The sequence below is a fragment of the Ascidia mentula genome, chromosome 9, assembly GCF_947561715.1.
Source record: "Ascidia mentula chromosome 9, kaAscMent1.1, whole genome shotgun sequence".
Lineage (NCBI taxonomy): Eukaryota > Metazoa > Chordata > Ascidiacea > Phlebobranchia > Ascidiidae > Ascidia > Ascidia mentula.
The window spans coordinates 7782427-7796010 of record NC_138574.1 but is presented as its reverse complement, the minus strand read 5'-3'; the positions used below and the strand labels follow the sequence as shown (position 1 = coordinate 7796010).

The following is a 13584-nucleotide window of genomic DNA, read 5'->3' as shown; positions in this document are numbered from 1 at the left end:
GATAAATAGCAGACGAAGAAGTAACAGCTTCTCATATCCACATTTGTTTTCATTTGGGAGGAAGTATCACCTTCACGATCGGCAACATAAACCAAATAAATTTGTGCGACATTCGGTAAAACTATAACACTACCGGCAATTTTGATTACAAACAGATTACGACGAGATTGCATGGTACAGCGAATTGTTATATTCCTAATTTGTTTTGGTATACTTGTTGATACAAATGTTGGTAGTAAAAACTGTTCACCTTATTGACGGCAATAGGAGCCTATGTTTGTCGTTTCCCTTGGTTACGTAATTGTTTGTATGAATTATGGATTAGAAATATTTATTGCTGCAGAAAGATTTTGCTAAAAATTCCTAACTTACATGACGTCACGCAGCTGAAATCACAAACAACATAGTAATTACTTAATTACGCAAAAGTTATGTATCGTCGAGGTTAGTTACGGTCGTGGATTTAAAAGCACCTCTTTATTTCCAAAAAACACAAAGTCTTTCTTATTTCAGAAAAATGAAAAACGACAACTACAAATATTCAAACTAATCACGAGGTGTAATTGGTGAAATGCGAAGTGAAATCACAGAACGAGCTCAAGAATGTGGTGCTCAATCATACACGGACCACAAAACACACGATAAAAAAAGCAAAACGCATTTTGGCAAACTGCGAACTACACTTCATGTTCATTATTATCCAACTTGTTTGTCGCTTCGTTGCCACTCGATTCAACGGCTTGCTCATCTACAAATATTTATTTTTGTTTAGAGTGAAAGAACTCAGTTCATTCAAAGTGTGACAACGCAGAAGTGTTACCATGTATTCGCATGGCAAGACAGGGTCGCCCCACCGCACAGTTAAAGTATATGTTTAACTTTCACGAAAAAAGGCAAAACGATCTAGTTTCACAATAACCCAAAGTAAAGCTTCTAAATTGAATCAAGTAAAATGATTTTTTACCTTCCTTCGGACGTTCAGCTTTTTTCTTGTAAGCTTCTTCTGAGTATTTACAGTTGGGAGATCCACAGTGGCAAGTGAACTGGCGACACTTCACGTCCCAAAAACGATCCCCGTAATCAAACCTTTCATAACAAAGTATTTGTATAATGAAACCGGACGAAAACATTGTCAACAATACCAACAGTCCCACACCCACTTACCCCAGTTCCTCATTTTCATGAATATCTCTAGTGGTAAAAAAGGCGAGACGAGGAAATCTTATGTCGTGATGTTCGACAAACACGCGAACCGGAATAAGATTCGGGTCGCACAGGTGGTTTATGAACCGCGACACGTTGCCATAGCAACGCGCATCAATACAGAACATCTCTCCATCCTACAATATGCAGTCAATCAAAAACGATTTCTGAAGTTTAGCACGAGTATGCGAATTTGTCTGCAACTCACTTTATTTTCGAGATCGAACAAGTATGAGTCGTCCTCCCTCACATCTGCTTCAGCATCTGTTATAAGTTCCCCAACATAATCGCACACAAACGAACCTCGTGGAATTGGTTCGAGAGCTCTAAGACCCCAACCCATGCCATGAGTCCGGTAAACTTGCAATCGGTACCTAGAACAAATTAAAAATAACGTTATTGCAATGTTGAATATGAGTAATATCACCAAACGTTTCGTTTTCAATTTTGCAAGTGATCATAATAAAAAACAGCAGTAATTAAAATTGATTCTATTTTCAACAATTTTATTTTAGAATGAATGAATACCTTATACCGTTCTGCACCACCCTGTTTGTACACGTTCTACTACACTTGCACATTTTGTTGCACTCGAACAACAGTGGGGTCTCACGCATATCAAATTGTGGCAAAAGAGTTCCTTGCTTGGAATACCAGCACCTCTCACTGATCAGCCCACAAACACACGATGAAGATTCGCAACTATCCCCACAATCGCATGACTGAAACAGAAATATCAGAAATCAAACAAATGTTCGTGTGTTTCATGCTATCGCACTGTGAACATATCACTGCAATGTGAAAAAAGAAAAAAACTTTAGGATGTTTATACCTGGATTCCAGATATCACTGCGTTGATTCGAGTTTCTTGTGACGTGTGCACATTATCTGTGACGTAATGGAAGCCTAGAGGGGGGTCTGTGGGGCATGGTGCGTCATCAACTGCATTCACGCACATGATGGGTACCTATAACATCCGACTTTATTCAACCATTATTTATTATCTATGAAGTTTTACCAAATATCAAACAAACAAAACACTCAAACATTTAACTGATCATGAGTAACACGTCACCTTATCGTAACCACGTGACAAGTCTCTTGACAGAACTCGTTCTCGGTTGAAAGGAACGATTGAGCCGTTGATAAAACAAGCTTTTCGAATGGCTGCATTGATTTTTAACGACATCCACGACATGCTGTCTTCTGGAGCAACCTGCGTTTTAGAATTATGAAAGAATAAAATTATATACACGAAAGTTCACTGCATGTTTCATTGGAATCACACAAAAGTTGTTGTACGACCGCTTTTCACAAGGAGAGAGATAAGTGTAGAGCAACTGTGCATATACACTGGGGGTGTGCAAACACAGAAAGCCGCCTGTATTTTCGCTGTAGAAACATAACTTTATTTTGGTGTGGTTATTCTTGCGCTAAAGTGTTTGTTTCGTGCAATCCTATTTTCGTAAATAAATCCTAATGACAAAGCACGATTCCAAGCACCACGGCTTCAAGCATTTCGTTTGTAGGATTCGTTGTCAGTATTCAGTTTCGGTGTCTTTGTCCGGCCGAATATTGAAATATATTTATATAGAAACTCGGGATTGACGCTTTATGAAAACGCCTCTGTATTAATAGATTTTTCAACTAACCGTGACTGAAGTATGATGATCGTTGTTTTCAAGTGTTGGATCTGCACCAGCAGCCAAGAGTGCCGTCACACAGGTATAGTGATCTTCTCTAGCAGCAATATGAAGTGCTGTGTCCCCGTGGGAGTTGCTCTGTAAGCGTCAAAAACACAAATTTGTCACTCATACAAACAACTTTTTGACTTGTACAAAAGGAAAATAACAATTTTATTATTAAAATAACAACAATCATTGCTTACATGGTTAACTTGACAGTGAGATTGAATGCATAGTAACATGATTTCTATGTTTCCTGACAGAGCAGCCCATTGCAAACAGATGTTTCCTTCCTACGATGAAATACACAAATATCATAACATAATTTTTAAATGTATGTGTACAAAAAGCAACTTTTTGCAAATATTTTTATGCTTAATTACGTTAGGCAACTTTTGATCAACAATTATATGTAATTGTGTTAATGTTAGATTTGTGCATGGCAACAAACACGTACTTCATCGACAATATTGCAATCTGCGCCATACTGCATGAGATATTTTGCCATCTTCGCTTGTTTATGTTCGGCGGCCCAAGCGATAGGAGTCCATCCCCCGTCATCTAGTGAGTTTATCTCAGCCTTGCCATACGTCATGAGTAAGTGGCAACCCTCGATAAACCCTTCCTTGGCGGCGTGGTGAAGACACGTCATACCTGATTCATATATATGTTAAACCTCAAGAAACATTATTGGTTTTGGTGGATTTTTCGTGTACTCATTTTGAAAACAAATTAATTGTCACGTTTTATCAAAAAAGTATAAAATTAACGCAAAATACAGGAGTTAAACCCTGTTTGAACTTTGGCTTTCCTATTCAAAATACAAAGCTCCATGTTTTTGCGCATAGGGATTTATCAAAACGTTGACCTTTTCACACAATTGAAATAAGGTCAAATTATACTACATCCATTTTGCGTCATCAAATCACTCACCTTCCTCATCCTTGAGCGTGACATCAGCCTGGTTAATGAGCAAATAAAACATAACTTCTTTCATCTGTTTTCGCAAAGCGTGAAACTAGAAAACAAAAGTTTCAGCAAAATGAAAATTTCCACTCAGCAACAACGGGTTTTATTCAATCACAACAGAAAACTTACTACAGGGATGAGCAATGGACTTGAATAAAAGACCGACCCAAAATAAGTAACATACCAACGGTGTATCCCCAGTTTCGTCCTTGGCGTTTACTTCGGCACCGGATTGCAGGAGAAGGTGCATTATGGGAATGTTGCCTTGATCAACACTTTCAAATAAAGCTTCGTTCAGTTCGGGTACATGGCAAGCAATCTCGATATCATCAAGCATTTGAAGAACCTTAAATATGAAAACTGAAAGCATACTGTGGTTTGGAATAGAATTTGGACCTTTACCTTGCTTACTTCTCCTTGTTTTACGAAGTGCATCAGCTGACGAGGTTGGAATTTTGTTTTCTTAGCCCTAAATTGTGACAGAAATTACTGCAGAACATTGTTAACTTTTAACGCAAACAAAATTCCGGCATTACAACAATATTATAGGGCAAGTATGCTTCTATGTAACACGCCCATTAACAACATTAGGACAGATTTCGTATTTTTTTGTTCAATTAACCGTCGCTGCGTCTTACGTTGGATCGGATTGAAAAGATTCGAGAATTTTCTCCAAATCACTTCGGTGCTTTCCCGGGTGCAGACCAGTCGTGTCGATTTTGATTCCTGTTAGTTCGATTTTTACTCCCGGAATTCGAACAGGATCATACGGAGTAGTTGCGGGATGCCCCATTCTAGCACTTTTTCCTCTGAAATAATCATGGAAATATCAGAAAAACACTCGTGGTTTCATTTACTCTTTTTAAACTAAAACAAATCGTTTCGTATGTATCAGAAAAATTGGTGTTTTTCCATAAAAGGTGTTTGTGCTATCATCAGTTTATTTTGTCATTTGGACACCATCTAACTTCGACTTTAATTGGAATTTTCTTCAGTAGTCATGCATGTGATAAAAATTACCGATTTTCGGCATATTTTTTTCTTTCCATTTTGTCTGCATTTCGATCAGCCAGAATCCATTTCAGGTTTTCATCCTTGTACGGAGTCAGAGTTACCTCCTTGACATGACTACCGTCACTTCCACAGTGCGGACATCCAGACGAACGACCACTGAAGATCATGCAATCCCTACGAGAAGAAAAATGTTTTAACTTTGCAGCACTGGAATGTGATGACGTCAGTGATGCTTGCGGTTACAAGAATTATTGGAATCAAATCGACTTTTAAACTGACGAATCCTTCGAGTCGATTTTAACTTCATACAAAACGATCGGTAAGTCAGGATTAAAATTCACCAAATGATACATTTTTTGTTGTAAAAAATTCAACCGACAGGAGCGTGGTCAGGTTTGTTAATACACATAAATTCCTTGTTCCGTTGCAAAGGAGCAAACTCCTCAGCGTATAAAAATATTGTGATAATATTAAGGTTAAGTTGTATGGGCGACACTTTATTGTATATATAATTAATTTCATTATCTAAGTAGTACCCCTCCCAGGAAGCAGCTGTCCATGTGACTAAAATAGTTATGAAAAATACTGTATATACGGATAAAGTGGCGGAGTGTGGTCGAGGGTAAACTGAACGTTGTTAAACGTGTTGAAATAGAGTAGCAAAACTTTTCGGCTCACAGGACGGAAATTATCAAAAATTTGACAGGTCAATGATCCATGCTAGTATGAAGTGGACAAACAGTCTTTCTATTATAGTTCATAAAATCACATATATGAGTGATTTTGTAATGTAATTGAACATTTAAAAGCTGCAACAGAAAGCAAAAAAATCGTGCACTTAATTTACAATTAAACTGGAGTGTGAACAGATTGTTAAAAACACGCTAATTTATACCAACCCCAAGTGGACCAGAATGAATGGCCAAACAGGACAAATTTGGCCCATGGGCCAGCGTTTGCCCATGCCTGTGTTAAACCGATACCAAATGTGTTTTTACCCCAATATGGAAGTAGTACCTTTACCTATAGTTGTACATACTTCTAGTTGGAATCATAATTTATAACTTAAGATCAATAAACAAACTAAATATAATGTTCCTGTTTTTTTTATATATGCCAGAAGAATAGATTATTAAGTTACACAAACTAAAGGTAATATTAAAAACTGGAAACAATACCGATGAAAACGGTGAGGACATTCATGGTTTTTGTAACAGACAAGGAAAATTCCGCCACAGCAAAATGTTCCACAACCAGGGCAGCTTTCATGTCTGACCATTCGTTCACTACAGAAAGTAATTTCCTCATAGTCAATTAACTTTGACAGTTTAATACATAGAGTGTGTTGGGCTTACCGGTGCTCATCACATAACCCCAGAACAGGAATTTTGCTTGATGGTCTCATCATTTCAGGATGTTTTATAGGTGAATGACATCCGTATAACTGCAAAACAATTACCAACACATGTAAAACTTTAAAAACATATTTTGTTATAACAACAAATTTATAAAAAAAAATGAACATTCATCAAACTTTACTTGCGAAATCATACAACATTAATAAACAGTCAATAAAGTTGTTTTTCAGTGTTTATCATTACTATATTTACCCTTCCACTGATATTGTCGATTGCCATGCATTTAACTCCTTCTACACGTTGTAAATTGACATGATGAACACTGGGAACCACACAAGTACACAGTGGGTCCAGAGAATGCAAACTCTTAGCTCCTTGCTTTAGAGACTATATAATTATGATGTTTAAATACAAGATAACAAAAATGCAGAAACATGATCACCTACCATCATATCCCTTTGTAATAATTGAGTCTTGCTTTCCTACATAAAAAACATTGATCACAAATGTTCGTTTATTTACAAACTTCTGTTTTGTTGACAACAGGCTGAAGTAAAGTTTTAACAAACCTTTAGTTTTGACATGTTTGATTCTTCAGATTTTTGAGACACAGTATTTAGATTTGTTTCATGTGGAAGTTGCAATTGATCAACAGGTGACGAAGAACTAGAACGCGAATCAATTTTCTTCTGCACAAAAACAACAAAAATATGCACATATGCCTTGGAGGTTTGGGGAAAAAAAACAGTAAATTATTTACCTTCTTTTTGTTTCCTATCCATGTCAGTAAATCATTTGGCTTCTTCTTTGCAGGTTCAATTTCTTTAGAAAAATATTTGGGAGTAGACAAGTATTATAAATGTTGCTATTGCTATAACATGCATAATATAGCTTTACAGACCTGAATGACGTGAAGAGACATCACTGAAATTTTGAGTAAGCCTTTGGTCTGAATCATTATCTTCACTATGCTTTCTTTTATTTGGATTCAATAAACCACTAACACCTTTATCCTAAAAACAGAAATAGCAAAGTTACCCAAAATCCTTTATTACTGTTTTGTGTTAAAACTAACATTTAAGGGGGTGGACGGAGTTTTATTTTCGACTCGGGCACGCAGCTGACTTTCAATGCTCACTGTCCTATGTCTGTTTGGAATTGATTTTCTCGCTCTGTGAACCTTCTTTGTTGCATCCCTAAAACACATCAAACTTCAAAATTATTAGTTTTCTTTACAAAAAGATTAGGAAGATGTTTGTTTAACAGAATTAACAGCAAATTAAAACAAAAAGTACTCACATCCGTGGTGGTGTTATTGTGGACGTATTATCTGCCTGCATGTAAAGTAACAAAACAATGTATATACTTTATATACACAAAATTAACAACACAGATTTCATATAACTTACATGTTGCGGAACTTTGGTAACTTCCCTGCAACAGTAATATATTAGTTAGTCTTATTTTTGTTTTTATAATCACAATTAAACATTTATTTTCAGCAATACTTTTCTGCTTGGTGTTGCTGCTTGCCAGTGTGTCTCAGATCTGTTCTTAATGAAGAACCTTCGAATGGACACAATTGAACAAAAACTACTTCTTATATTTTACTTGTTGTGTACATACTTTTTGGTTTTGTGGAAGGCGTGAAACTAGGATCACTATCACAATCATCCATCATATCATCATCATCATCTATAATATTATTTTTGCTGACAACTTTCTCAACATCACTTGATACACTCGACCAGTCAGAATCTGATTCAATCCGTTTCTGCACAATACATATACTACATTTGCATAACACTGTACATGGACTTCCAAGGCGTATACATATCTACAATTACAATTACAAAAGTTATGTTTCTGCATTGTAACAAACTAACAACTACACCATATAAGAATTTTTACATATAATATTGTTTCTTCCTTTCTCACAGAAAAACTACTCCTACAAGGATACAAACCATAACTAAAACCTTTGAGCCTGATTTTTTGGATGTAGCTGAAGAAGAATCTGTTGGTCGCCCTTCCATAAACGATATAGTCTACAGACAAAAGCAATAAATAGAACAACAACACTGAACAAAACCAAATACACATACATTCACCAATCTGCTGTTGCATTCACTTTGAGAAATAATTTTAAAAAATGAATCTTGGTCACGTTTGAGATTTCTGGCCATCTTGGCAAATAGTTGTTGAATGCCTTGACTGGTGCTCAGTGGCAAGGGATCAAGTTTGGTTATGATAGCAATCATTTGCTCAGGAGACGCTGCAAGAATGTATAATATTGCTTTGTAAAAATTCCTATTGGTTTAATAGAGAAACGGGAATTTACCTTTGGAACTTGGATCAAAATACGCCTGGTTTGTGTCAGTTAAGTTGCATATACTTCTAATTTTTTCAGCACAATTTTCATCTGGTTTAATCCACACTACAGGACATCCTCGCATTAAATGTGCTTCAACAAGCTTTATGTGCTTTGCTGAAATTTTGATATTGAAATCTCCTTCAGAGGTGTTATCTAAATATACAGAAAAAGCAGCAATTAGTAGTTTGCATTGCAACAAAATTTATCACTTTGGGGTAAACTGTACAAATAATTCAAGTACACACTAACAAATACCTTTTCTGGAGACTGTAAATCTCACTCCTTTTTCAGTCAAAACAAAGGGTGCAGTTTGTTTAATTTCTTTGCCTTCCTCTTCAGTTACTTTTACTACAACAGGGTAGGTTCTTAATGTGCCAATACGTATTCCTGCTACAGCAAATTCTACTTTGTTCGTTCTAAAGGCCATCTGTAACATTTACCATGCAAGAAATATATGAGTTTTACATGCAAACAGTTTCATCACCATTTCTGTGTGACAAGTAACTTGAAGATGTAGTTCTTGGTTAAATTATAACCATCACTAACCATTTCAAAAGGTAATGATAAAATAATGGGGTTTAGGTTTCAGGGCACAAAATATTGTCATGTGGCAGATCTATTGTCACCTACATTTCGCTCGAAAAAGCATTAAGACGGATCTGCATACAGTTATATTCGTTTAACCTTTGCAAAGCAACATTAACTTTCAGTTGTACTGTAATATTTCCGACACAAAGCAGTGTTTTGAAAACATAGCACAGAAAAAGGCTTTGACAAGGCGCGACAATTATTTGCAACGTGCACCACCAAAAATATTAAAACAATGCAAAAAAATCATTGCCGCGCTCGAGTCCAGTTTGCGTTTCTCATAATCCGTTGCATGACAGCTCCCCATATGGTTGTGTTTTCTTGGTTTCGGTTGCTTATAACATGTACGGTTACAAATCTTATTTTCACATAATGTTGAATCGAAGATTTTCCGAACACGTTTATATGAGGCATAAAACTGTTCAGTAAGTAGGATGTTGGCAAAAATCACTTAATTGACAAAGCTAGACATCTTCGTGTAGGGCAGTGCTTCCCAACCAGTGGGTTGTGTGAGGTTTGGACCTCACCTCACCCCGATTAAACAGTTTATTATCAGGCTGTGGGAATAAATCCCAAGCCAGCGAATAGCTTGTAGAGTCTCAGTAATAATAGCAGTGTAACAGTAATACAATAGAACAAGTAGAATCGAATGGAATCAAATAGATTGAACTTACCGGTCTAAACTGGGCCTTTTAAAGCTCTCCACACTGAGAGCCGATTGGTCAACAATGTCACGTGATACCACGAGCCAGTCGAAGTAATAAAATGCAAGAACACAAAATACAGGATATTGTCAGCCAGCACACATCGAAGTTGTGTGTGTGTGAACCGGGTATAGGTGATTCACGTGTGTCTCGTATTATCTGGGACGCATTGAAATGGTTAGTTTAATGCAAGATTTTGTATCTTGTGAGAATATTTTATATGGTAAACAGGATATTAAATGAATAACTTTACTCGAGAACATTCGGTGGCTAAATCATTTGGGTCACATTATGGGATAATGCAATAGGGGAAAGTCGTGTAATTTGGACCACTTAAGTTAAAACCCCAATAAAAAAAAATATAGTAGTTGATCAGAAGAGTTATTGACACGATTTGGTATGTTATCACCCAAACTATTGTCAAGCAAAAAATCAGATTCTAGTTGTTATCATGTAGGGAATAATTAGTAATTAAAAATTTTGGACCGAGTGGTCCAATTTACACACTCGGTGTGTAATTTGGACCAGTAGTGTGTGTAAATTGGACCACTCACAATCCATGTGATTTCTCTTTCACTAAGTTGCTAAAAAGTAATGACAATCTTACACAAAAAACATTGTCACAATTTTTTGTACATTTCCACAATATTTAATTTGAGCTCATATGTTTTATTAAACAGTATTTCTAAAATATGAAACAGTAAAATAACTAAAAATGACAAACAAACTTGAACACTGCAAAACAATACCATAAAATAAAGATATTCAAAGCAAAAAACATTACAACCATTGAAAGCAACTACAATCTTATGCAAAAAAGCCATAATAATTGAAGAGCTGCAGACATGTTCAACCAGTTGATGTTCTAAATCTTCGGGAAGGTCTGTGCACATTCCTATGTGTTTCTTGGAGGCCACAGCATGCAATCGCAGCAATTATCTCTTTGTTTCTGTCTCGTCTTTGATGTATCCCTATATATTAGCGACTCTTTCCACAAATAAACAGAACATGGTTTTCAATCTAACAGATCACAATGTGATCTCTCAGATTTGATCTCATCGACCAGCACAGATCTATTCTGACAGGACCTGCAGGCAGCATGTTGTCTCACCGGGACTTTCTGGACAGGTTTGATGTTGGGTTCGCGGTGATGCAATTCCTTCAAAATCTTCCGACAAACCAACTGCGACCCTTCATTCGTAATCTGAAATCCAAAATAGCACTGCAACACGTGTTTTTGAACTAAGTCACACGCGCGGCAACTAATAACGGTTGGTCATTCGATTAAACTCGTTGTGCGACAGTACGAAAACCGCCGAGCACTAAACATAAATTTTGTAGACACCGAACAAAAGCACAGCCGGTGCAATACACTCGCTTGGAGTGGCGTACGCATTTAGTCAGAAACTGCAGCGAATATATGCCCAAACCTGCAAAATTACAGATTTGTGATGAATTCGACCAATACCAATAAAGTCAGAGGTAAAGATGCGATTTCATATCATTGAGTAAATTAACACATCGAAAAACGGGATCTCGACATCAAAGGGTCGCACCAGTCGCACAGCGTGTTAACTGCAGAAAAAAATATATTGTAGCATGGTGACGTCAGACCTATTGATGACGCCATTTCGGAACTCGAAAGGAACCGTGAAATTAAAAATTCTTAAATTGCGAGGCAGTTACGTTGTGTAGCTTTTTTATTAAGGAGTTGCTATTATTTACGTGTTGTTATGTACTATATTTATAGACCTTTCTAAAAAAAGCAACATCAATTTTGACCGGACAATATATTTTCAAGCGATTATTCAGCCATACACAAATGTGCCAACCGTTAACGTAGTAACGGCGTAGCAATGTACGCCAAAAGTTTGTTGATATGAGTCTCGCCGGGTGCGTGTGATATAAATAAATAAGGGTATTTCTAAAATTATATTACAGATATTACGACTATATACATAGAAAACCAGGGTACATCAAGTTTCGCTAACATAATTACTTGTCTTTTGTCTGTCCTTACAAGTTGCCTTGCACATACAACACTTGGGTTGGGTATTTGCTAAACCAGATGTGCTTGTAATTGCAAAGAGAGGGCATTGTGTTGTAGCACTCTCACAAGAGAGGACGGTTTTTAACAGGAAACAGGATCATTTATAGCTTTTCTGACTTAAATTTACATGTTTGCTATGATTTTTACCAGACTGTTTCACTAACATCTCTTTGAAGTGCATCCAGACCAAATTTGAGATGTGTTGACAACAGTATTTGTATAAACAGACAAAAATGTTTTGTGATTAGCCTTCTGTTGTGGTAAAATTATATATTCATATATTTTAAGTTAAAAAGAGCTAATAAAAAATGTACACTGAGGAGGAAGTTCAGCAAATGCAGTCCAAAATAAGAAGAGAAAAAAAACAAGAAAACCAAAAGTTAAGGAAACGAATTGAAGCATTGCAAAAACAGTTCAATAACACTTTACATAATCAGGAAAAAGAGTTAGTGTATGGTGAATGTGAAATGTTGCTGAAACAGAAAGGTCAAATGGAAGAAGTGACAAACAAGTTGAATGAGAACTTGAGTGCACTTGATACATCCATCAAATCACAATTGGAGATGAATAAAAGTTTGAAGGCCAGCATTGACACATTGAACACTAATCGCACTGTGACATTAAAGGCAATTGATGAAATGGAGTCAAGAATACGGGATACTGAGCAAAAGACTGAATGTATATCTCGAGATGTAACAGCTGCAATATCAAAAAGCAAAACAGAACTCAATAAAGTTGACATCAATTCAAAGAGTTTGCTGAATAATTTACAAACCCAACTTAAAGTACTAGAAACGAAAAAAAGGTCATTGGAATCTAATTTAGAGCAAAAGCGTGAAGAAACAAAGGAACTGACCAAAATTTGTGAAGATTTGATTAGTCCACACTCTGACAAGAAATAGTTGATATAAATCTTTTATATCTATAGTCCTTTAAAATTTATATAATGATGAATTTATTGATAGAGTGCTATCTTGTCTGGTGGCCAAATTCATTATTTCCTGCATGTATTGTAGTGCCTGCTATTATCAAATTTCATTGACACTTTATGTTGTTCACAAAATGTATTACATGAGATTGTATCTACAGCAAAATTACATATGTCACAAAACAGCAACATTTTTTTTAGTTTTTCTGCTGGTAAATATTTTTTTGGCTGACCAAACATGTTTACACCAAAGCGATATAACAACTAAACTGAGGGGGGCTTTTCAGGTGATGAAAGGAGATGTCTTTTGCTGATTTAACATAGCTTGCAAACACAGCACAAAGGAGAGGAAGCTGCTTTCCACATGAGAAAGTGGGGTTAAGGTTGTGACTATTTGTATATATATTACATTGTTGCAGGTTCCTTTCAGAAACGAATTTAAAAGATGGGAGTTAAATGCAGCCAACAACTTCTAACACAACAACTTCTGTTTTTGATATGTTGTAAAGATGAAGCAGTAGACCAGTCACGCCTAGTGTTTTTACTAGCTTTAATAATCTCGCTTTTGGTGTCCATTCTCACGTTTTTTGAAACATTGTCTACCGCGCTGGTATGAAAAAGGTTATCCCTGATATCCTCTCAATTTTGTAACTATTAGGACTAGCATAAGTGATGGTATAACACAAACGCGTATGCGAGTGTTACAAAAAG

General features: G+C 36.2%; 2 protein-coding genes across 2 annotated transcripts; one reads left to right on the top strand and one right to left on the bottom strand.

Annotated features, from left to right (window-relative positions):
- Positions 1-392: 392 nt before the first annotated feature.
- LOC145914266 (histone-lysine N-methyltransferase EHMT2-like) lies at positions 393-9030 on the bottom strand. The gene is made up of 31 exons (XM_083002071.1): positions 8859-9030; positions 8571-8756; positions 8335-8504; positions 8209-8277; positions 7856-8003; positions 7738-7795; positions 7639-7663; positions 7529-7563; positions 7305-7425; positions 7131-7242; positions 6990-7051; positions 6799-6918; positions 6676-6711; positions 6482-6616; positions 6227-6315; positions 6050-6157; positions 4878-5045; positions 4496-4666; positions 4260-4326; positions 4042-4203; positions 3822-3906; positions 3346-3542; positions 3092-3181; positions 2856-2984; positions 2279-2419; positions 2036-2170; positions 1732-1925; positions 1412-1577; positions 1165-1340; positions 965-1086; positions 393-748 (listed from the first exon to the last, which is right to left on the bottom strand). Exons 1-31 carry the CDS (start codon positions 9028-9030, stop codon positions 678-680), a joined length of 3720 nt encoding a protein of 1239 aa, XP_082858197.1. The 3' UTR covers positions 393-677.
- Positions 9031-12147: 3117 nt separating this feature from the next.
- LOC145914013 (uncharacterized) lies at positions 12148-13053 on the top strand. Its single transcript, XM_083001788.1, has one exon. The coding sequence runs from the start codon at positions 12254-12256 to the stop codon at positions 12845-12847; it is 594 nt and encodes a 197-aa protein (XP_082857914.1). The 5' UTR covers positions 12148-12253; the 3' UTR covers positions 12848-13053.
- Positions 13054-13584: the final 531 nt, after the last annotated feature.